General features: G+C 37.4%; 1 protein-coding gene and 1 long non-coding RNA gene across 51 annotated transcripts in view; one reads left to right on the top strand and one right to left on the bottom strand.

Annotated features, from left to right (window-relative positions):
• The window catches only part of TRIP12 (thyroid hormone receptor interactor 12), a 141165-nt gene that overhangs the window by 104116 nt on the left and 12502 nt on the right, over nucleotides 1-24547 (top strand). For 20 of the 50 annotated variants that reach the window (XM_070620004.1, XM_070620003.1, XM_070620021.1 and 17 more), the window contains 17 exons: nucleotides 152-305; nucleotides 1715-1943; nucleotides 2255-2373; nucleotides 4791-4998; nucleotides 7541-7641; nucleotides 7875-8049; nucleotides 9412-9553; nucleotides 10414-10605; nucleotides 11509-11660; nucleotides 13133-13305; nucleotides 13662-13735; nucleotides 13819-14018; nucleotides 14624-14751; nucleotides 16099-16250; nucleotides 16928-17070; nucleotides 18156-18312; nucleotides 19645-19743. In XM_070620004.1, the coding sequence (XP_070476105.1) occupies nucleotides 152-305; nucleotides 1715-1943; nucleotides 2255-2373; nucleotides 4791-4998; nucleotides 7541-7641; nucleotides 7875-8049; nucleotides 9412-9553; nucleotides 10414-10605; nucleotides 11509-11660; nucleotides 13133-13305; nucleotides 13662-13735; nucleotides 13819-14018; nucleotides 14624-14751; nucleotides 16099-16250; nucleotides 16928-17070; nucleotides 18156-18312; nucleotides 19645-19743 (2598 nt within the window). The remainder of the gene's footprint in view (nucleotides 1-151; nucleotides 306-1714; nucleotides 1944-2254; nucleotides 2374-4790; nucleotides 4999-7540; nucleotides 7642-7874; nucleotides 8050-9411; nucleotides 9554-10413; nucleotides 10606-11508; nucleotides 11661-13132; nucleotides 13306-13661; nucleotides 13736-13818; nucleotides 14019-14623; nucleotides 14752-16098; nucleotides 16251-16927; nucleotides 17071-18155; nucleotides 18313-19644; nucleotides 19744-24547) is intronic. The other 30 variants (XM_070620008.1, XM_070620012.1, XM_070620024.1 and 27 more) reach the window with 3 other exon arrangements.
• LOC139083464 (uncharacterized) lies at nucleotides 23472-24415 on the bottom strand. The gene is made up of 3 exons (XR_011540182.1): nucleotides 24340-24415; nucleotides 23701-23866; nucleotides 23472-23602 (listed from the first exon to the last, which is right to left on the bottom strand). It is a non-coding gene; the product is annotated as an uncharacterized lncRNA (long non-coding RNA).

Here is a 24547-nt window from a genome sequence, read left to right as displayed (position 1 = left end):
CACTATTAAATTTTCTATATTCTGTTACTTCATCATCTAAAACCTGATGAAATAAGTATGTAAGTTAGCATTTATGGAGGGTCCCTGCTGTGTCTTAAGTTAATAAATTTCTCCATGTTTATATTCAAGGTTTCTCTCTCTTTGCTCTCAGGCAGCCCATCAGGTCGGTGAGGATGAGATAAGCTTGTCCACTCTGGGACGAGTTTATACTATTGATTTTAATTCTATGCAGCAAATCAATGAGGACACGGGAACAGCACGTGCCATTCAGAGAAAACCTAACCCCCTAGCCAATACTAACACTAGTAAGTACCTTTTGAGTTAAAAGTAGTACTGTGTTGTCTTAATATTTGCAATAATGTTTCACTGAGTGTCTTTATTAAGCTTAAGACAGGTGCATGGTAGTAATTAATTTGTTGTTGTTTTCTCATATGCTTTTATTGATGAATGAGCCAGTATTGCCTAACTGGTATCTTCCCCATGATTTTTCTACTTAACATGATTTGCAGTGTCCTGGACTCCAGTCACAATTGGCCTAAGCAGGTTGGTCTTTTTTTTGTGTGTGTGTGAGGAAGATTCACCCTGAGATAACATCCTTGCCAGCCTTCCTCTTTTTTTTTTTTTTGCCTGAGGAAGATTAGCCCTGAGCTAACATCTATGCCAGTATTCCTCTATTTTTTTGTATGTGGGATGTCTCCACAGCATGACTGATGAGTGGAGTAGGTCCGTGCCTGGGATTCAAACCCACAAACCCAGGCTGCCGAAGCAGAGTGTGGAGAACTTTAACCACTTGGCCAAGGGCCGGCCTGCCCCTCCCACTGGCCCCTGCCAGTGGGTTTTTTGTCTGATCCTATTATCCCTTTTCTACCTTCAGATCCACCCACACCCATCACACTAGTTCTTTCCAACTTTTTATTTTATACTTTCCCGAGAGTACTCTTTGTAACTAATGAAGAATAGATGGTTGTGGTTTTTTTCAGGAGACATTTATCCGTCTCCCCAGGGATTTAGTCCGTTGCTTTTACAGCTCTGGTTTAGAGTGCAGGGCTCAGCAAGCTTTCTGAAAAGGGCCAGATAGTAGGTATTTTAAGCTATGTGGGCCGTACAGTCCCTGTACTAAGCACCGCTCTTGTAGCCCCAAAACAGCCATATAGAATATGCAAACAAATGTACATGGTTGCATGCTAATAAAATTTTATTGATAAAATTAGGTGGTGGGCCGGATTGGGCCTTTGAACTATTCTTCACCAACCCCTGGTCTGGAGCTTACTTTTCATCAGTTACCTTTCCCCTCCCCCTGATTCCTTCTAACCAAAGTGACAGATCATCTTGTTTTTCCATTGCTTCTAGCTAAATACTCAACTGTCCACTTCTTGAACTCTTGTTTATTTCTTACCAGTGGTTTTAGCTGGTTAATACTGAAATATCCCCAGTATTTCACTGAACATATATTAGTAAAATAAGAGGTACAGTGTGGTGGTGCCTTGTTCTCTTCAGCTGGCCAGAATGGTTGGTGGTTTTCTAGCCGGCTAAATTTTGTCCTAATGCTGCCTTTGGCATCTTCGTAGATGCCAGTTGATCACATTAGATAAGTTCATTTGTTTTATAACCAAAAATTTTTTATAGCATTTCAAATAAATCAACTTAAATGCTTTGTGTTTGCTTTTTTGTTTCTAAAGTCTGTAACATTAGGATTGTACATTTTTGATGACAGGTGGATATTCAGAGTTAAAGAAGGATGATGCTCGAGCACAGCTTATGAAAGAGGATCCGGAACTGGCTAAGTCTTTCATTAAGACGTTATTTGGTGTTCTTTATGAAGTGTATAGTTCCTCAGCAGGACCTGCGGTCAGACATAAGTGCCTTAGAGCAATTCTTAGGATAATTTATTTTGCGGATGCCGAACTTCTGAAGGATGTCCTGAAAAATCACGCTGTTTCAAGGTGTGTTCATGAAAATAGTGAAAACATTTTAGAAATTCAAGTCTCTCCAAGTAATTTCAGAAATTTTTAAACTAACAATATAGAAAATTTATGCACAAAACAGGTTATCTGGAGTATCTTGAGCCCTTTGTTATCTTTTTGTATTCGCACATACCTTTGATTAAGTGCAAAAGTTGAGCATTTAAGAAAAATTGTTGCAGTGAACTGGTTTCACAATTAATATATTTTGCTCTCAAATTTAAAGTAGTCTGGCCAAAAATAATTATCAAATTCAGACAAATGTTTTATATACAAATACTTTCTTTTTTTAGTCACATTGCTTCCATGCTATCAAGCCAAGACCTGAAGATAGTAGTTGGAGCACTTCAGATGGCAGAAATCCTAATGCAGAAGTTACCTGATATTTTTAGTGTTTACTTCAGAAGAGAAGGTAATGTCATTCAGGGTAATTAATTAATGGCTAATCTTTTAGTCTGAATAGTGTTTCCGTAGAGGTATAGTTTTAATCTATAGAACAAAATTCAACTTCCCTTTTATGTAAGATATTTACATGCTTATAGCTCAAGTACGCATAGTGTGTCTTTTATAAATCTATTAATATGGGTTGTGTGAGATTCACTGTCAGTTGATGAACACTTAGCAAGCTTCAGTGATTTGGGTGTTGATGTGTGTTTGACATGTTTAGAAGAAATCGTTGATTTTTCTTTTCATATCAATAATATGCATCTGCCCATAAAGATTCCTTGAAAAAGTCAGGTCACTTTCTTTCCCAGTGAATCCTATTAGTAGATCAGAACAGTTGTAAAAGAGATTATTTTATACTTGGTTATGTAGATAATGGAATATTTTAAGGCTTGGATTAATCAGAATGCAATTGGTTTAGTCCTCTAATCTGAGGAATTTCAATGTCGAAATCAGCCTTGGGGACATGGTATTTTTCCATTCTTTTCTTGAAGACCTCAGAGATGCAACTATATCACTCATTCACGTGTTTTATCCTTTTCAAACCTGCCAAGATATTAAAGCAAGTTCCTTCTTATCAACAGAAATCTCTTTTGTTCTTTTAGGATACTTCAGTCTTCTGAGGATATAGGAAATAATGATGTTTTCCCCTGAAGTAATCCTTAGCTTTATCTTCCATCTTTTCAACAATCCTAGTTCGTTTTGCATGTGGTCTATTTTCTATTCTTTTGTTCACCTTTTCTTATGCTGGATCTGTATCTCTTCACGTCTTGAGAATGCGATAGACATATTAGTGTGGTAGTACTGAATCAAATAGGAAGAGGTTTTCACCATTTATTAGTTCTGTTCAAATAACAATGGGTTTTCAGAAAATCCAATACTACGTATTTATATGAAATAGAAGGCAGACTGTCCATTTCCCAGAGATAATAACTAAGGTTAACAAATCAGGTGTATCTACAAATAGACGTGTTTTCGGCTCACATAAACGTTTAATATGCGTTCTTATTTTTAGCCTTAGATTATCTTGAATTTTGCTTTTGGTGTTCTTTTTGTTGTTGTTTTTTACTTTTAGTTGTTCAGCCTTTCTGATTTGGAAGTATATCAGAATCGGTCTCTTTTTCGAAAGTGATTTTTTTTACTTTGAGAAAAAAGGTAAAGTATTAACTTTTTTACTCAAAGTATCAACTATGAATCAGTATGAGTATCAACTATGCCATCAGATTGAATTTCCCATCTCAGAATATTTATATAGCATATACATTATGAGGTTTATGGAGGAATCTTGATTTGTTCTACTGCTTTGTGTCTGGCTGGGCCTGCTATTCTCAGAGGTTCCAGTTAAATGTCATTTATTCCTGAAGATCTTGCCTTACTTCTGGCTTCTGTTAGATCCTCCTACTCCAGCAGCGCTATAGTTTCTCCCTTATAAGCAATTTACTCTTTATTTGTAATTTCTTGTAAAATGTATCTTTCTCACTAGTTCAGTAAGTGCTCTAGGTTCATTTTTCTTATCCATGGTCGTATCCTCAGTATGACCTCAGTATGACCTCAGTATAGTCTGGCATATGATTGCTGCAAATAATAATTGTGGAACGAATGCCTGAAGTTTAAATTCATTTGGACATCTCTTTTTTTGCAGTTTGCATTTTTAAAAACAAGGATCTGATGGAAAGAAAGCTCTGGATTTTTCCCAAGAAAAATGTGAATGTGTGAACATGCACTCACATAGGTTCAGACACACAGATTTGCATATCGTTTACAGGGACTGACATTCAGACACACAACTTCGCATACAATTTGATAGTTCTTGGACCTCCTCCCCCACCCTCCACCTATGTACGTCCTCCTGTGATCCTAGCCCAGATATGAACCCCAGCCTTATAAGTTTCCTGTTTAGTTCTCCATACACACTTCCAAGGATGTGAAAATCACCGCCTTTCCATAGCTGGTGTTCTTTTTCTTGGTGTTACTCGCAGTGTTACTGTGATCTTGTCTCATGTAGTATTTGAAGTTAACTAATGATTATAGGTCTTTTTCTCCCCTTCTGGCTATCAAACCACAGGTGCACTGTGGCTTGTGCGTTTCTGTAATTGATTATTGTTTTTATAATGGGTATTTTGAATTTCTAGTATTAAATTTCCTATGATTGGGTTTTGAATATTAGAAGACTTTCAGTATGAATATCTTTCTCTAATTTTGAATTTGCCTACTACTTTTCTGAATGGAATCAAGTTGAAAACTCTGGCACCTAAATTTTTTCTCTGTTTGCTGTGTACTTTTCATTCATTCCCTGTAAGTCAGTGCTGGCATTTAGGGATTTTGTACTGGAGGGAGGCAAGTCCTGATTAAAACTAACTCTTTTTAATCTCTGTTACTATGTAGGTGTAATGCATCAAGTAAAACACTTAGCAGAATCAGAGTCTTTGTTGACAAGTCCACCAAAGGCATGTACGAATGGGTCAGGATCCTTGGGGTCCACGACGTCAGTCAGCAGTGGAACAGCCACGGCTGCCACGAATGCCGCAGCTGACTTGGGGTCCCCCAGCTTGCAGCACAGCAGAGATGATTCTTTAGATCTGAGCCCTCAAGGGTGAGTCTGGGTTTGGCTGTGATTTTTGTGCTCTTTACCTTTAACTCTGCCCTGGTACCTGAGACTCACACAGGGAGTAAAATGGTAAAATATTAGAGAGCATGTACACTTTATAATTTTCCATCTGTATTTTGTTAGATGTTTAATGGGAATAGGAAGAAAACTGAACTTTTATTGGAAGCCTGCTGTATTGAGCCAGGTTTAGGGAACCACAAGAGATGCATGGTATTTCCACTGACATACAGGTGACTAAGGCTCAGAGAAGTTAAATGACTTTGCGCAGTGGTGTACACTTAGTTTACAGATGTAGGATTTGAACCCTCATCTCTGATTCCATAATTCTGCAATTATTTACTGTATTGCAGCATACATGCCAGTTTTGAGACATCCAGATATTGATGTAGTGGAAAATATTAAAAATTAGAATTTTCAGAATGTAAAGAAAAAAACACCCTGATTTCTCATTTATCTTTAATCAGCAGATGGAAACTTGGCTCTTAAAAGAAAATGAGAGTTCTTAAAGAAAATTCTCTGCTTCCACTTCTTTATCTGTTTTTAATCCCTTTATTGTACTGTGTTACTGAGACCATTACCAAACGCTCATATTGGTTTTCATTTTGTTGTGTTGAAAGATATCATACTGTAAAAGTGTTTTTGTTTCTTTGATGTTAGAAGCTTAATATTGCTTTATGAATGGCACATGATGAATCAAACTCAGTTCTCGAATTCAGAGTGTACTCAGTGTAATACTCCTTTAAGCTGAAAAGTAGATCTTGATAAAACATGCAATACTCAATAAGTGGGGTCTAAAAATTTAATCTTGTAAACTGCAAGGTAGCATTGTCCTACAAAGCTAGCCAGCTCACCATCCCAGCTGCTTTTGGTGCCACCTGGTGGCAGTTGTCCACTCTAGCTTAAATGTGAATTTGGCAATTCTGGGACTTGGGGCACAGACCAGGACTTCTGACACAGTGGCTGTTATTTTAGGAAGCTGCTGAGTTTGGGTGGTACCCATGTCGTGGGCCCAGTCCAAGGAGATTGGGCCTGGAGAATACCAGGACGCTCTACCTCCCCTGTTCTCAAGTTGAATATATCTGCCGTTTTCCCTCCTAGGCTTGCCTGCCTCTGCTTCCTCCCCAGCCCCACTCTGTCCCCCAGCTGCTGCAGTAACCTTAACTTATCGCAGTTTTACTATATATATAGCTCAGGCATGGTGCCTGCGGTATCATAGGTGCTTGGTGAAATGTGATGCAGCTTAGACCAATGCTGTTTCTGAAGCACTGTAAATTAAGGAATTAGACTTGATTGTAGGTGCTAATAGTTGATAATTCTAAACAAAGAGGAAAGGACCTTTTTCTTAAGATATTTTCAGAGTTTTGAATGCTTCCATTCCCTTCTAATATGGTTTCAAATGAGAAGTTTGTATAAATTTGTAAAGGGGAAATTGTTCAATTATATTTCTTTATTCTTTGGAAGTTCACTTGGCCTGAGTGTCAAGCATATTTGAACACATTATTAAGTATTTTCAATAGACATATCAGATGTTGGAAGACTTTTCAAAAATTTTTCAATTTTGGGGGCCTCCCTGTGGCACAGCAGCCAAGTTCATGTGCTCTGGTTTGGTGGCCCAGGGTTTGCGGGTTCTGATCCTGGGCGCAAACCTACGCACTGCTTATCAAGTCATGCTGTGGCAGGCGTCCTACATATGAAATAGAGGAAGATGGGCGTGAATGTTAGCTCAGGGCTAATCTTCCTGTAAAAAAAAAAATGTCAATTTTTAAAATTTTGTTTGGGTCATAGACCAACTGACCCAGAACATTTTTTTCATCTTTTCCATCTTATGTAGAATTAATGCTATTTCAAACTATTTCTAGTATTGTTATGGATAAGGAAAAGAACACACAAAGGCCACGTATTTTCTGCTTCATATATTCTAATTCAGAATAGTTCTAGTTCAAAAAGTAGCTTGCTAGACTTGTTTATAAGTAATTTGGAGTTTTTAAAAAATATTACAAAGTGTTTTTAAATGCATTCATTTAAGATTTTACTTCCATTGCACACCGTGAAATTACCTTGGGTGATATTTTGATATTGACACTCAGTGCCATGTGTATTTTACTTGTCATTTAGGTTAAGGAAGAAATATGGAACTCGCATTTAATAGATTCTTTTTTTAGGTTGTGATTGCATAGTTCTTTTTAATATTGGTTCTTGCACTGTGTATTTGTTTTATTACTTTTCAGTATGTACTACATTTTATAGTAGGGTTTAACACAGGGTTAAGCAGATACTCTGTTTACTTGGTTTTATTTTTAGACAGTATAGTTAAATGGCTAGCTATTCTGAACTGATCATTTTCTGTGTCTGTACACCTCTAGAACATGACAGGCACAGAATTGATATTAAATAATTGCTAAATGGAAAGTGCCCTGTTAGCGGCAATATTTTATAACTTGTTTTGCCATTTTAGCTTGCTTTTCAATGAGTGATGATAATAAAACATAATACTGCTAAACTTGTCCCATCTTTTCTCATGTGATAGTCGATTAAGTGATGTTCTAAAGAGAAAACGACTGCCAAAACGAGGGCCAAGAAGGCCAAAGTATTCACCTCCAAGAGATGATGACAAAGTAGACAATCAAGGTAACTCCTTTGATGAAACTATGGGGAGGTAAAGGGAAAGATGGTCGCAGTGAAAGATAGGTACTTCATTAAGACTGCTGAGGGCTTTGAAGTATACCTGAGTTTCCTGAATGCCCAGTGTTCTTAGTTCTTTCAGCTAATTAATCTATTAAGAATGAGAATCTTAAGAATTCAGTTGATTTTAATCAGTTAGGCTAAAATGATTTAACTGTCATTCTCTTTTCTTTTCATAGCTAAAAGCCCCACCACCACTCAGTCACCTAAATCTTCTTTCCTGGCAAGCTTGAATCCAAAAACGTGGGGAAGGTTAAGCGCACAGTCCAACAGCAACAACATTGAACCGGCCCGAACTGCAGGAGTTAGTGGTCTTGCCAGGGCCGCCTCGAAGGACACCATATCCAATAATAGGTGAAGCGGGGGATTCTCTATTACTACTATTCTTTTTTTTTTTTTTTAAGATTGGCACCTGAGCTAACATCTGTTGCCAGTCTTTTTTTTCCCCCTCCTTCTGCCCAAAGCACCCACCAGTGCATAGTTGTATATTCTAGTTGCAGGTCCTTGTAGTTCTCCTGTGTGGCCTGATGAGCAGTGCCATGTCTGCGCCCCGGAACCGAACCTGTGAAACCCTGGGCCGCTGAAGCGGAGTGCACCAACTTAACCACGCAGCCATGAAGCTGGCCCCGTACTAGTCTCACATTAGAAAAACTTAGTGTTATTTCAGTCAGCACATTGATGGCGTGGAGAGGAAACTTGGCCACTGACCTTTACTTTCTGCTCAGAAGTGGCCGAGCTCAGGGTCGGGTAGAGTCTCAGCTCTTGAACCTGGGTCTGGCTTTGTCCTCAGTTCCATCTTATATTTGAAAACTCCTTTTGACACTTCTGGCAGGGAGCTGTGTATGTTCAAAATCAAACAAATTATGCTCCCCATGGAACCCGTTCTCAGTTTTGTTCTCAACAAGGGAAAACTGACATATTTTCTGTACATAAACACACTTTATGATACCCTGCCTCTACCCTTTACACTGGAACTTAGGAATCCTAGAGTAGATCCCTTTTTTTAGGAACTTAGAACTCTGTCAGCTAAACTATTTTTATACTAGTTCATAGCTTTTAAAAATTATTTCTTTAAAAATCCTGGAGAATTGTTTTGTTTTTTGGCTCTGGATGTAGCATACCAACAAGGATTACTTTGTCTGCAAATAAGAAATCTTTAAAAATCAAATGCCATGGGGAAAACAAACAGGCTCTTTTTGTTTGATTCGTTGGTAGATTATTGTTTTTCTGAATTTCAGTGAATGAAATAATTGAGCAAATGTATTTCTGAAACCATCAGTATTTGTAATTTAAACAATCGGTTCTCACTGGTCATAGCTTCTTGTGCACCTAACAGGCGCATGTTTCTGGTGTGTGGTTCTTTACTTCAGCTCCCCAGGGAACAGGTATGCTATGTCTGTACATTAGAAAACAGTCATATAAAATTGCTTGCAGGTGAACACTTAGGAAACTGTTACGTTGTAGAGTCCCAAGAAGTTAGAACTTTTTGTTTACTCCCCATGTAATGACCTGAAATGTATTTTAAGTGTCTGCGTTTCTCTAGGTACATCTTAGCCCGTTTTCAAAATGAAGCTTAATTTGGTTAATGTGGAGTCTGACTAATAGTCTATAAGCATAGGGCAAAGGGGGTTTTAAATGTAGCAGCTATTTACCTTTGATTGGAGGTTATAATTGAAATCCACTGAGACGTCAATATCTCCTTTTTCCGTCTCGCAGAGAAAAAATTAAAGGTTGGATTAAGGAGCAGGCACATAAATTTGTGGAGCGTTATTTCAGTTCTGAGAACATGGACGGAAGCAACCCTGCACTGAATGTCCTTCAGAGACTTTGTGCTGCAACTGAACAACTCAACCTCCAGGTACTGCGTCCATGCGTCCTGCTGGTCCTGTTCACTCTCTTCCAGCCTCGCTTTCATCTTGCTCTTCCCTTTCCTTGATGACTACCTTTCCACTGATTTAGCTATTAGATGAACTTTGTAGCCAGACCACGTACCTTTAGCACTGATGTTCTTTAACTTGGCCCTTGACTTTTGTTCTTCCTCATTTTATCATTGAACATGCTAGAAATCTCATGTTTGACTTTCTTTCCTTGGCAAAGGAAGAGACTTCAGAAATGTCCTTCAAGCACATCTCCCCTTCTTTAGTCCTCTCTAACTGCATATATTTGAGTTGCTAGGACCTTCCTTAACCCCTCTCTACCTGGGGTCTGATAGCAGTCGGACAGGGTAGAGGTTTAATAAGCCTTTTATAGTTTATCCGATTCTTAGTCTTTTTATGTTGTTGATGTACTTTGAGCGATTTGAATAGTTCATTTTACAAGAAATTGTACATTTCATTTAGATTTTAAATGTACTTAAAGCCACACCTTGTATTATTTTATCTTTTTATTTTGGTGTTATAGCCCTTTATTCCTCAATTTGTATTCTCATTCTTTGTCTTTTTTTTTTTTTTTTTAATAAAGCTACATTGTTTGAGTGTGAAGATTTTTCTTTCTTATGTCAGTTTGGACACTGATTTTCCATAATGAAATCTTAACGTTTTTGAATGAGTGTGCATTAGATTATATTTTCCAAGGATCTACCAAGAAGGCACCAATCCCCCCCGCCTTCTTTTCTAAACGTGTTGAGAATGTATTCATTTCATTTTGGAGAAATGTGAATTGTGCATTTGGTAAGGGCTGTTTCAATCAGTATGGAAATGCTGTTCCCAACTCTTTCAGGTGGATGGTGGAGCTGAGTGCCTTGTAGAAATCCGTAGCATAGTCTCAGAGTCAGATGTTTCATCATTTGAAATCCAACACAGTGGATTTGTGAAGCAGCTGCTGCTTTATTTGACATCTAAAAGTGAAAAGGATGCTGTGAACAGAGAGATCAGATTAAAGAGATTCCTTCATGTATTTTTTTCTTCTCCAGTAAGTTATCTAATAATGCTTATGTATCTTATTATAAGAATCATTGTTCACTAATGTATATATTTTCATCCCAATAGTACTGTCCAGTAGGTTGTTGGTGAGGATATTGAGGTAAAGTTTCTAGCTTGCTTATACACAGTTGGTTTTTTGGTCTTTTATATATCAGTTAAACCGTAAAACATTGAAATGGTGATTTAATGAAGCCAGGGCTACAGTTTTATGGTTGATGTATGTTGAGTCTTTGTGTAATAGGGCTAAGGGCAACTCTCCTGTGTGTTGGTGAAACTACTTCACCTTGTCGTCTTAGTGTTTGCAGGCATTTGAGCACTGCTTGTATTATTTTAACTTGTGGGGCTGCCAAAGCAGAGTTGATATTTGTTAGATTCATTAGATGTGTAGCAGTATTGATGTAGTTTTATACCATGCTTCAGATTCTGTACAGGTCTGTAATCTCTTCTGAAACTCCCTGGGGCTGGATGAGTTTCAAGGATCCTACAATACAGTACATATACCATATGTTATGTGATATCCCCAGTGGATTCTAAATAACTCTCCATGTGCATTAAATATTTTTGCAGCAAAACTTCTGAATATTCCTACTAAATAAAGATAAATAAAGACTGCAGATAGCCTCGTGTCTGTCTGAGTCAGGTTTCACCACCAAATGAGCTGTGTTTTCAAGCCGTCTGGACTTAGGAATTGTGAAGGAGGGATTGTGGGCCTGTACGAGAAGAGTGTCTTTATTGAAATAATTTATTTAGCAACATTGTTCCAACCAAATCCATGAAAAAGGATAGAGTAGAGGAATGAAGCTCTTTTGTGAAACTGCTCATTAAATTTTCCTGTTGAGTGTTCCACTTTCAAGAGGCCTTGCTGAACCTGTGGGTTTATTTATAACTTCAGCTTCCTGGAGAGGAGCCCATTGGAAGAGTAGAACCAGTGGGTAATGCACCTTTGTTGGCGTTAGTTCACAAGATGAACAACTGCCTCAGCCAGATGGAACAATTTCCAGTCAAAGTGCATGACTTCCCCAGTGGAAATGGGACAGGAGGCAGGTAAGGATCATTGCCTGGGTATGCCCTTGCCGTTGGACTTCGTGCTTAGTTTTGTTCAGATGAAGTGGCAAGAGGTCTGGTAATGTCTTGGTCTGCTTGAAGAACATTAGGCTTATAATGACTGAACTCTAAAAAGTGAATCAAATACTTTTCTATCTTTAAAATCATACCATGTTGCTTATATATGATGTTTTGAAAATATGTAACCTGATGACTGTTGGCAACTTGTAATGGACTTAGTTTTCTTTAAATTGATATACTTTATTATATAAAATGTTTCTCCAGGAATTTTGTTGATATGAACAATATTTATATTCTCTGCAGTAATGTAATTTCATATGTGATATAAGTGGGTATAACTTTGCATTTGGATGGATTTTAACAAACAAGTGTTTATTTTGAAGTTTTACTGTTTCAATAAAACTTTCTATTTTTTCTGTTAATAGTAGTTTTACAGGAATCCTGAAGAGTTCATTGTAAAAGTCCATTGTTGTACAGGATGTTGTAAGCTTGCTGGATTGTTATGACTAGCAGCCTGGAAAAGAAGAAATTAGTTTTAAAATACACAGTCTGATTAGTTGTAAAAACATTAAAAATTTGATTGAATTAAAACAGTATGCATTATTTAGTAGATAAAGTGATCATTGTGAACTAGGGTTTTTTCTGCTTTGAAATTTAATGTAGAGTGTGGCATTCAATTTTGATCATTATACTATCCTGGAGTATTTTATGAAATAAGGGGACATTTTCAGCTATGCTTGAGAAAACCATGAAGTTTCTCATTTTCATCCAAATTTGTTTAAAATGTGTATGTTAACATGTATATATTAGTATAATGGAATATTTTTTTCCCATACCCCTGTTTGCATGCTTTAGGGAACCTTCTATAGATAACCCATTTTAAGCTTGTCTATATCTTACTCTTGTCAGCCCTTTTCAGGAATGAGCAATTAAATATCATTACCAAGTTTAGACTGGTGTAGCTCTTAAACTGCTTCATTCAAAAGAATATAGCAAAGTAAATTTTTAAAGTTTTTAAAGTAATAGTGTAGCTGAAATCTTTGAAAACAAAAAAAGAGAAGGTTTCTTTGTTTTTAAATATAATTTAGTAGACAGTGGCAAAATATTGCAGAAGTGAGCATGCTCAAATGGTTGAGGAATTTTTATTCCAGAGAAATAATTAAATCTCGTTGGTGAGGTATTTCTGCTCCTATGGATTCATGGTGGGATAGAAATCAAATGTTAATTTAATGTTTTCATATGCATGTGTACACACCTTTTATTTCTTATTTTATAAGAACTTTTACTGCATAACTTGAATTGCTGGCTTTACTGTTTACATAACTAGTAAGTAAGTGCTTATTTTGTGCCTTAAGAAAATGCCGAGTTTGTATTATCGTGCTTTTATTTGAGTTAATGGATGTTGATTTTGAAAATAATAGAATAACTTTTTTTTCACAAATTATCTTGAGCTTTTCTCTCAACAGAGGATCACAGGCTTTAAAATTTTTCAACACACATCAGTTAAAATGCCAGTTACAAAGACACCCAGACTGTGCGAATGTGAAGCAGTGGAAGGGTGGACCTGTCAAGATTGACCCCCTGGCTTTGGTACAAGCTATCGAGAGATACCTTGTAGTTAGAGGTACTTTCTATCTATGTATATTGTGTGTTTATATGTCCGTTTGGGATGAAATTAATATTAAGGGATATATAAATTCTGTTAAAACCCAGCATCAGGAACCTGTATTCCCATCTTTATTTTATATATAATATGTAGAAATATGTTAGACTTCATAAGCTTACTTGGTTGATGAGTTAATTTATCTTGCTGAAATGTAGTAGAAATGGCAGTTGATAATTTTCTTAGATCTTTCTGCCTCGCAGATGAAGGCGTAACATAGATGTTTTTCTAAGACTATGTCAGTTTAACCAGTATGTACAGGCTTTTCTTTGCCATGTAAAATTGCTAGGAGTTTAACATCTTTCTTGGGTCCTTAGGGTATGGGAGAGTAAGAGAAGATGATGAAGACAGCGATGATGATGGCTCTGATGAGGAAATAGACGAGTCTTTGGTAAGATATTATTCCCGCCACATTATATAATGTATGAAATTCAGGGCCTATAGCTTAAATAGATTTCGTTTTGCTTTATTCAGGCTGCTCAGTTCCTAAATTCAGGAAATGTAAGACACAGGCTACAATTTTACATCGGAGAACACTTGCTGCCGTATAACATGACTGTGTATCAGGCAGTACGGCAGTTCAGTCTACAGGCTGAAGATGAAAGGGAATCCACCGATGATGAGAGCAATCCTCTAGGAAGAGCTGGTATTTGGACAAAGACTCATACGATATGGCAAGTCTGAAAATGATTTTGTTCAATATTTCATCAACTTTGGTACTGTTCGTCTGTTTTGAATTCATGAGGAGAGGGGACCCTAAACCCTACATTTTATTGTTAAAAGCCACTTCAAATGTTTTATATTGCGTGCTCTTACATGCATGTGTATTTAGCTTTCTCATTAAGTCTACTAGAAAACATGTATTCATAGGCAGTAATCACAGTTTACATCTACTTTTCTAAATTCATTTCAGGTCTTTAAATAAGACAAAAATGTCTCCATAAGATGATGTTCCTTTAGGTACTAGCATCTCTCAGCCCTTCGATGCATTTGGAAACAGCTTCCTGCTTTGTTTGTGAATGTCTGCTATTTACATTTTTAAAGAGAGCCATTCTTCTCAGAACCAGCCCGGAGGTTCTCGGGTGGCCCCTCCTGGGATAGGGGTCTCTTCTAGGACACAGTGCTGTTATCTGAATCCATAAGTAGGGAGAGAGGACAGACCTCAGAGAGTTGTTCTGGTACCTCTGTGATGTCTGTGGCTTGCACTTTGGCCTGCCTTGTAGAATAACTTGCAGTTTTAAAATCTACTTTTGGTTTACATACTCTCCTGTCACTTTAGGTACAAACCCGTGAGAGAGGATGAAGAAAGTAATAAAGACTGTGTTGGTGGTAAAAGAGGAAGAGCCCAAACAGCTCCAACAAAAACTTCCCCTCGAAATGCAAAAAAGCACGACGAGTTATGGCATGGTAAGATGACGTGTGAAGGGGAAGACACAGTGCCACGGGCTGTAGTCTTCCTGTCTGCGAGGCTTTAAAGGAGGGACTCTAGTAGTAAAATCTGTGACTATAATTGAGAAAAAATGAAATTACTACAAACGTGATTGTTTTAATTGAACCCTTGACTTTATGAAAAATTAAGTATCTGCAAAATTAAATTTAGAAAGAAAATTGGGAACAACTCTTCTTTCCATGAAGAATTCATGTCTTCATGAAGGCTAAAACAAATTTCATTAGTAGAACACATTCACTAAAGAAGAGACTGGTCCTTGGCAGGTTGGCCCTTAATTTTTATGGTCATTTATTAATAGTATAATCTAACAGAGAAGGAATAAAAAGTTTTGCCAGGTAATATGACTACAGAAGGTGGTAACATCTCCCAGGTGCCTTCTTTTCCTCTGCAGTATTTCCTTCCAGGCTAGTTTTGCTCATTTCCTTGCCCTTGTCTTTATAAGATGCTAACAGTGCTTTAGCATTAGGCTGCATTGTCGTTCCATGGGGACCGCCCTCTATCAGGGATTTCCAAACAGTGGTTTCAGTTGGCGAAATTTCCCCTGGTCCAGAAATAAGGGCATTGTAGCAGTTTTTCTTCAAAAAGCTAAATTAGTTCTGTTTAAAAGGGTCTTTATTTTGAGATTTTCATTTCTATGTTTTTGGTGTTAATTTTGCCCTTTCTTTTATGCAGTGATAGTGTTGTGATTTTCTATTCCTTTGCTTGGTAAAAGTAAATGGTAACAGTTTTAATGGCTCACGTTTTTTTATGCTCTTAGTGAAATCCAAGAACAAAGGAATTAGAGATCCTACTCGAATCCTATCGCAGTCTATCCTGCTCTAAGCCTTGGGTTAAATAGCCAAATCTCTTTTATCAGATTTACAACTTGGGAGTATTTGTCTATCTTATATGGCTATTTTAAGCTGGATGTTTTTAAAAATTCAGAAAATTTCTACAACAGTGAACTAAAATTTAAACATTTTGTCTTTATTCCTCTCTGGCCATTTTATGGTTAGCTATTGTTTGTGGTATAAAGGAGCAATGCAAACGAGTCAGTTTTTCTCTTTTATAATGTTTGAGTATCTGAACAAAAGTGAAATTTTCATAAGCCTGGATGGTTTATATATAAGATAAAAAGGAAAAAACCATGTTCAAGCAATCAATACTTTACTAAGATACCAAGCATTAAATCTTAACAACTTGTGGTTAGGCATGTTAAGATGACGCTGGCTCTGTTGTCTTAGCCTTTCTAACTTTGATCAACACTTAACTTTGATCAACACTTAACTTTGATCTACACTTAACTTTGATCTTTTGCCCTCTAGATGGAGTGTGCCCATCAGTATCAAATCCTTTAGAAGTTTACCTCATCCCCACACCACCTGAAAATATAACTTTTGAAGACCCATCATTAGATGTGATTCTTCTTTTAAGGGTTTTACATGCCATCAGTCGATACTGGTATTATTTGTATGATGTGAGTAATGTTGCCTACTTTTGAAATTTTCCATGATGTGTTGTTCATTACTTGTTACCTCATAGTTTCTGTCTGGTGATTGATGAGCTTCCTGTTGTATTGGGAACAGAAGCAATGATTCAGCTAAATGCAGGGATCCTAGCCCAGTGAAATAATCAGTGGAAACTTCTCCCCTATTTCTTTTTCCTGGCCTGTGTTCTTAGATTAGTTCTCTTGGCAGACTTGTCAAATATTCTCTACCTGTAAATTTATTAGCTGCAACATGAAAATTGAACATGAATTTATTGTAGTTAGAATTGTTTAGGTTCATTGAATCAAAAGTTCATTTATCTAAGTTAAGATGTATATTAAGTAAAAAATAGGGTGAAATTTGAATGTTGTCTTTGATGTTTATGTAATGTAGGGAAGAATGAAGGAGTTGGCCTTGCATGAAACATTAGGTGCCACATCGATGATTGAGCCAGTACCAGAGGCGTGTGGGGGTTGGGGTGTTTCAGCTGCGCATTGTAAAAATTGTCATTCGGGTTGGGACCTACCAATGAGGAGCTGTATATTGTATGATGGAAATGTGAAATTTAGGTGCTCTCCATACATGTTTGAGAATAAAGGAAGAGAGAGTGAATATAATCCTAATGTTTTACTACATGTAGACTTTTTTTTTTTTTAACATTTTACAGAATGCAATGTGCAAGGAGATTATTCCAACTAGTGAATTTATTAACAGTAAGTTAACAGCAAAAGCAAATAGGCAGCTTCAAGATCCTTTAGTAATCATGACAGGAAACATCCCAACATGGCTTACTGAACTAGGAAAAACCTGGTAAGATAATCACTTCTTAATGGTGGCCTTGGGAGCGTTATCATTGTGTTGGTCTTTATATATTTTGTTATAAAAACATACTCTTTAGTGAACCTATTTAAATGTGTTTTCTACCATTGTCATGTTTGATCACAGCCTGCTTAATAGTGTACCTTTAACATTCAAACAGACTAAGCAAGCTGGGGCCAGTGCTAGATCTACATGATAGTATGTGTCTGTATATGAAATAAGAAAGTACACAAGGATATTTGAGGAGTGTCACATTCTTTGCCATCATGAAATTGACTCCAAAGGGGAAGTTGGTTGGTTCTCTGAGCCTGTTTGGGTTCAGACGTACAACTCAGAAACTTTAGAACTGCACTGATGGGTTCAGTAACCACTAGCCACATGTGGCTATTTACATTTAGGCTAATGAAAGTTAAATAAAATTAGACATTGAGTTTTTTAAGTCAAACTAGCCATATCCTCACATGGCTACCTGTATCGAACAGAATAGATATTGAACACTTGGATTATCACCGGAAGTGCTCTTAGCAGCTCTGTGTCAAGCACTACCAAAGCATCCATCAAGAGGCAGTAGGACCTGTGTTAATGCAGCGTTCTTTCTTTGAAAATCAGCAGCTGCCTTTCGCAGTTTTGAGTGAATTAGAAATGCCAAAGCTAAGAGGAAAATCATGAATTAGTAAAGCCATTGCTTGCGTATATGTGGAATGGGGATGAGTTGGCAGCCTCGTGAAGTGGTTATCATATTTTAAAATTTAACCTTTGCTAGTCATGGTATACTTCCTAAAGGCCTTTGGGTAGATTAAAGATGATCTTGGATAGACTTGATTTCAGTGTAGGATTTTAATGGTTGAATTTCACATTTTACAGTGAAAGACTACTTAATGCATTATTACTTGATCACTTAGAAATTTCATACAAGAGTTACGAAAATTCTTCAGAATTAGTTTGCCTAGACCATTTTTATTGGTTACATTTATAATTACTATTCTGTATCATATCAAAAGTTGTTTCTAATGTAGGGTTTTTTGTGGTTTCTGATTCTAATTCAGATAATAAATTTATATCGCATCTTTTTACAGCCCATTTTTCTTCCCTTTTGATACCCGGCAAATGCTTTTTTATGTAACTGCATTTGATCGGGACCGAGCAATGCAAAGATTACTTGATACCAACCCAGAAATCAACCAGTCTGATTCTCAAGATAGCAGAGTTGCACCTAGATTGGATAGAAAAAAAGTAAGTTTCTCCCCCAAATATTTAAAGATAAATCAAACTGAGCTTTTCAAAATAATGGGAAGACTAGAAATGTGGTGCGTCTAATTATGCCTGTTGGTTTGGAGGCCTCTCTTAGTCATAGTCGTCTCTTTGCTTATCTTTTTAGCATCTGTTAGCTGGATCTTCCTGCCAGCCTGTTGGAACTGGGCTCTGTGTGATTCTTCTTCATCCTCCAGTCCTTTTTTCCCAGTTTCTGAAATAATTCCTACAATTCTTTTTTCTCTTTTAGTTACCATAACTCTTATGCTAAGAAGTTTTCTCTTACTGAAGCTGTCTTCCTTTTCTATCTAAATTAGGAACTCAAACTACAGACTCCCTTTTATAATTGATCCCTTATGCAATAGATAGAATAATCAGATCCACTTCATTCCCTTAGCAAATCGCTCCAATCAGAAGAGACTGAAACAGAACCCTTGGTGTATTTCACGTCTCTAGGCCAGTCAGCCTGTGTGTTGCTGACTTCGTCTGCTGTGCTTCTAATCTTGGCTGCTCATTCATGGCTCTAAACCACACCACTCTGAGCTGTGTGTATCTGAGACCCAGTCCTGTCCTTCTGATGCTGTGCTGCCTTTTACTTACGATTTCTCTGTTCATCTGCCTCTTTCTTGCTGAGGGTTCGTATTCAAGTCTGTCTTCCTAAACCCTTTATCTCCAGAAGTCTCATATGAGCCATTAGTAGTAATGACATAAAAAAAAGGGAGTGGAAGGAATGAGAAACAAAGCAAAACGAAAAACATCGTACTTAAAAAAAAAAAACAAAAAGCCTTGCTATTCCTTTCTTTTTTTGTGTCATTAGGATTCCATGAACAGTGGTGTTGGTAGAATTTGGAAATCTACCAAGACCCTTCTCATCCCCATGAATCTCCTTGGTAGATGTTTGCTAGTGCTTGCAGGGTCTCTGTAGGTCGGAGCCAGTAGGCTTCCAGCTCTCCTGTCACCTCCATCCCTATTTCTCCATCATCTGTAAATGTACCCAGGGAGGTTTCATGAAGCTGCAGCCTTGAGGTGCACTGATGTTTGGCAAGGTTACAGAGATCCTTTCTTCTCCAGCTTGAAATTTCTGAACTTGCCATGGGCTCAAGATAGTAGTTAGACTTACATCTAGCTTTTCTTCATGTACACCAGGATGCTGTCGATGTTTGTAGTAATGCAGCTATTTCTTAACCTTTCCTGAGGTGTGCCTTTTTAAAGAAATTAACAGTTGAATTGATTTTTTTGCACTTCAAGAAATGCTGCCTGATGATTAAAGTGTGATTGAGCATAGTTTCCTCACATTTGTCCTTTCTTTTGTAGCGTACTGTGAACAGAGAGGAGCTGCTGAAACAAGCTGAGTCTGTGATGCAGGATCTTGGCAGCTCACGGGCCATGTTAGAAATCCAGTATGAAAATGAGGTGAGCTTAGTGAATCTGTGACAGTTTTTAGCTTGACTTGTGCTTCTGATAAGATGTTATTAGAGTTTCTTGGTCCTATGGAATCCTAAAGGACTATTGGGAATTTTATCTAAAAACTTGAGATTTGCTCTTTTTTCTCCTGAATGATTTGTTCTAAGTTCTCCATTTTTTTGAGGTTAAATTGTATCATAAAAACCAGGTGTTTTTCCTGGCATAAGAGCAAATGTTTGTGTAATCTTTAGGTTGATAAAGTAAAAGGATGTCTTAAACATAGCTTTCAAAATGTGTGAACTGCTTTTTGTAAAAATCAGGCTTACTGAGATACAACTTATTTATAATAAATGCACACTCCTAAGATGCACAGTTCTCATCTGAATACAGACTGTAACCACTACCACATCAGGATTAAAAACAATCCTGTCACCACAAACAGTTCTCTCCGACCACTTTGCAGTCAGTCCCCACCCTCCGCCCCCAGTCCCTGGCAACCATCGATCTGTTTTCTGTCCCTGTAGCTTTCTCTTTTTGCGATGTCATAATAGTGGAATCACACAGTGTGTAGATGTGTGTGTCACTCTTCTTTGACTTAGTCTGATGCTTTGAGATTCCGCTGGGTTGTTACATGTATCAGTTTGTCTCCTTTTATTACTGAGTGATAGTAATAGTCCATTGTATGATATACCATAGTATGCTTATCTGATCACCAGGTGATGCACATTTGAGTTGTTTTTAGTTTTTGACTCCTATGAATAATGCTGCTATGAACATTTGTATACAAGTCTTTGTGTAGACATATGTTTTTATTTCTCTTGGGTGAACACTTCAGGGTTGAATTGCTAAATCTTTTGATAAGACATGTTTTAACTTTATAAGAAACACCAAACTGTTTCCAAAGTAGCTGTCCCATTTTTCACTCCCACCACTAATGCAGTGTGTGAGTTTCACTTGCTTCACATGCTTACCAACACTTGGTACTGTCAGTCTTTAGTTTTAGTTATTCTGGTGGGTTTACAGTGGTATCTTATTGTGGTTTTAATTTGCATTTCCCTGATGATTAATGCTATTGATTATTTTTTTATTCCTTATTGTCCATCCACATTTTTTTTTTTTTTTTTCCTTTTTCTCCCCAAAGCCCCCCGGTACATAGTTATGTATTCTTCGTTGTGGGTTCTTCTAGTTGTGGCATGTGGGACGCTGCCTCAGCGTGCTCTGATGAGCAGTGCCATGTCCGCGCCCAGGATTCGAACCAACGAAACACTGGGCCGCCTGCAGCGGAGCGCGCGAACTTAACCACTCGGCCACGGGGCCAGCCCCCCATCCACATATTTTTTGGAGAAGTATCCAAGAATTTTGCACACTTTTTCATTGAGTAGTTGTTAAGAGTTCTTTATATATTTTGGATACAAGCTCTTTATAAGTGTTTTACAAATATTTTCTTCCAGTCTGTGGTTTGTCTTTTCATTTCTTTATGAAATATCTTTGAAAGAGAAGTTTTTAATTTTGATGAAATCCAGTTTTATCTATTTTTTTCTTTTCTAATTTGTGCTTTTTGTATCCTGAGAAATTTTCCCCTAACCCAAGGTCTCAAAGATTTTTTTCTGTGTGGTTTTTAGGAGTTTTATAGTTTTACCTCTTATATTTAGACCTCTGATCCATTTTGAGTTAATTTTTTTGTGTGGTATAAAGTATAAGGGTTAAAGTTCTTTTTTTCTAAACATATGCTGTTCAATATTTCTAGCACCATTTGTTTGAAAAGACTATACTTTCCCCTTTTGAGTTACCTTGGCATCTTTGTTGAAAATCAGTTGATTATGAATGTTGGGATCCGTTTCCGGGTTTTCTGTTCTTTTTTATTAATCTACACCCTCTTGATTTATGGTATTGTTATAGTTAAATAAATGAAACTTGAAATCAAGTAGTGTGAGTCCTTCAACTTGGTTTTTCTTTTTCGAAGTTGTTTTGGTTATTCTCAATCCCTTATGTTTCCATGTAAATTTGAGAATCAACTTGTCAGTGTCTGCAAAACTTCTCGCAGGATATTGATTGGGGTTGATTGGGGTTGCATCTTGATGAATTTGGGAGAGAACTGACATTTACAGTATTGAGTCTTCCAATCCGTGACCAGCGTGGCCTTTCACTTATTTAGGTCTTCTTTAATTTCTCTCAGTATGCTTCATAACTTCAGTCTGGGGGTTTTCATGCATATATTTTGTTAAATTTCTCCTCAAATATTTCCTGTTTTTTGATGCTGAAAATATTCTTTCATTTCAGTTTCCAATTGCTGTTAGTTTATAGAAATGTAGTTGACTTTTGTATATTGGCCTTGTTTTCTCTGACTTTGATGGACTTAATTATTGGTTCGAATAACTTTTTAATGGCTCAGGTAGGATTATTGTGGATCCAGGACTTGGGAAACTTTTCTGTAAAGGGCCAGATAGTAAATATTTCAGGCTGTGTGGGCCATACAGTCTTTATTGCAGCTACTCAGTTTGGCCTTTGTAGCGTGAAAGTGGCCATAGACAATACAAACATGAATGAGCATGGCTGTGTCCAACAAAACTTTATTTATGGTCACTGAGATTTGAAGTTCATATCATTTTCACACATTGTGAAGTATTATTCAGGATTTTTTTCAACCATTTAATATTGTAAAAACCATTCTTAGCTTGCAGAGCATACACAAACAGGCAGTGGCCAGAGCTGTAGTGTGCTGGCTCATGTTGTACTCAATTGTGTCGTCTGTGAAAAAGTTTTACTTCCTTTCTAATCTTTGTCTTTTATTTCTTTTGAGATGCTTTTGAACAGCCAGGACAGTACATCAAAAGATTGAAATAATGACTTTCTATGTATTTTAACTCTGAAGTATTGAGTCTCTTGGGGATACTTTCCTGTCTCTTTTCCCTATTTTTTTTTAAGATAAAACTTGAGTTTTTGGATTTACGAAACTCTTATGGAGACACAATTTCCAAACCTTCCATTATAGTGATTATTTATTTCTAATAGCCCATGACTCTGCCCCTCAGTTTTCTTATCTCTAAAACGTGGGTTATAAGCACAACCTCACAGTGTGACTGAGTTCGTATTGTGAAGAGTTAGAACAGCGGCTATAGATGAGGCAGTGTAAACTACGATACTATGTGTGGTTATCTGAGTAATTTTAAGCATGACTTGGATTTTTCATTTATTTTCCTAACTATTTTCTCCTTCTCATTAAGACTTCTGAGAAGTTGAGTATTCAGTTATCAAAATTAAAATTTTAATTAGTTGGGAGGTATGCGATGTGCTAGGATCCACGTTTTGGCAGAGTTCCTGCATTCAAAAGATTATGTCATAGTTGGGGAGATACAAGGACAAATGTACAAACAGGTGTGGCAAATAAGTGGTATAGGTTGCAAGTGAATGAGGCTTTGAGATAAGGAGTGCTGTCCCAGATGTGTGAGGAAGGCCGGGAGGGGAGGTAAGCCCTTGAGTTAGACCTTAAAGGAAGAGAGGGACAGAGTTAAGGGACCAAAGGATGTGGCTTGACCAAAGGATCAGGCTTGGTAGTAAGTGCCAGAAGGGAGTAACTGCTCTGGAAGTGATGGGAGATGGAATGGAGGCCTTGACTGCTTGGGATAAGAAATTCCCATCTTTTGAATCTACCCTGATCATGCCTGATGCTCAGAGGATGCAGTTTTTGTATGTTTACATGCCCAAATTTCTCATTTCTAAAACTGCAAGACCTTTGCTCTAGACAGCTTGGTGGTGCTTAGTTTATTAAACATGCTTTCTGCTTTTTCACTCCAGCGTCCTTTTCTCTTGCCATTTGTCTTCTCTCTCACCCTTCATGGCTCTGTTCACATTGCATCATACGTGAAACCTAAACGAGTAGAGAATAGCATCACAGTGTTCTAAGGATCAGAATTGAATTGCTGATACAGAAATCGCAATTCTACGATCTTCATTGATGAGTCTTACCTGTTGATTCTGGAAGAGATTCCAGGAGCTGACTTCATTGGAGACGAAGGGATGGGAGGAGTGCTGAATTTATATTTGCATAGGGCCTCAGGTTGTAAATCAGAGTCAACCATTCAAGTCAGCTGGTGTCCATTAGGAAGACTTTCTTATTACCTTTAGAAGAATCCTGTTGTAAAATGTCTGATCAAAATGGACTCTCTCTTGAATAGAGATGATCCGTAAGCCAGGAAAGAACTAAACCAGTCTCTGGGCTCAGAAAGCCACCCAAGCCCCAGGGCCTAGGGCTACAAAAGACCCAACCTCTAGGATGGTGAATGGTTAGGAGCTTGGACTATGGAGCCTGGTACCATCACTTACTAGCTGTGTAAACTCCTCAGTGATATCTCAGCAAGGGGCATAATAAATATACCTGCCTCATTGTGTTGTTAGAATGATTAAATGCACTGAAATGTGTAAAACACTTAGAACATTGGCTGTCACATGATAAGTGCTAGTATATAAGTATGTTTTTGAAAGAAAAAGACTTTCAAAGTTTTAAATAAGACAGGTTGTCAAACTTGTTTTTCTGTGTTTTTGTCTCTAGAGCTTTATGCTTTTCCTTCCTTTAAAAAACAAATGAAGCAAAACCAAAGTACATACCTTTTTAGCAGAGTGGCTGGGTAGAATGAAGATCTCTGAATAGATGAGGTTGACCTGCAGGGCTGCTGGCCAGCCCAGGGTAGGGGTGAATTGCCAGGGCAGTGACCTGGTCCTTCCACCCTCACAGAGACTCACTGTGATGAAAGTGTTTACAGTGATATTCATGTCATTAAATATGTTAAGTCTATTTTACCGTTAGAAATAGCAA

This window comes from Equus przewalskii, chromosome 5, assembly GCF_037783145.1.
Source record: "Equus przewalskii isolate Varuska chromosome 5, EquPr2, whole genome shotgun sequence".
Classification (NCBI taxonomy): domain Eukaryota; kingdom Metazoa; phylum Chordata; class Mammalia; order Perissodactyla; family Equidae; genus Equus; species Equus przewalskii.
Note: the sequence above shows the minus strand (reverse complement) of the source record. Positions and strands in the feature narration are given on the sequence as shown.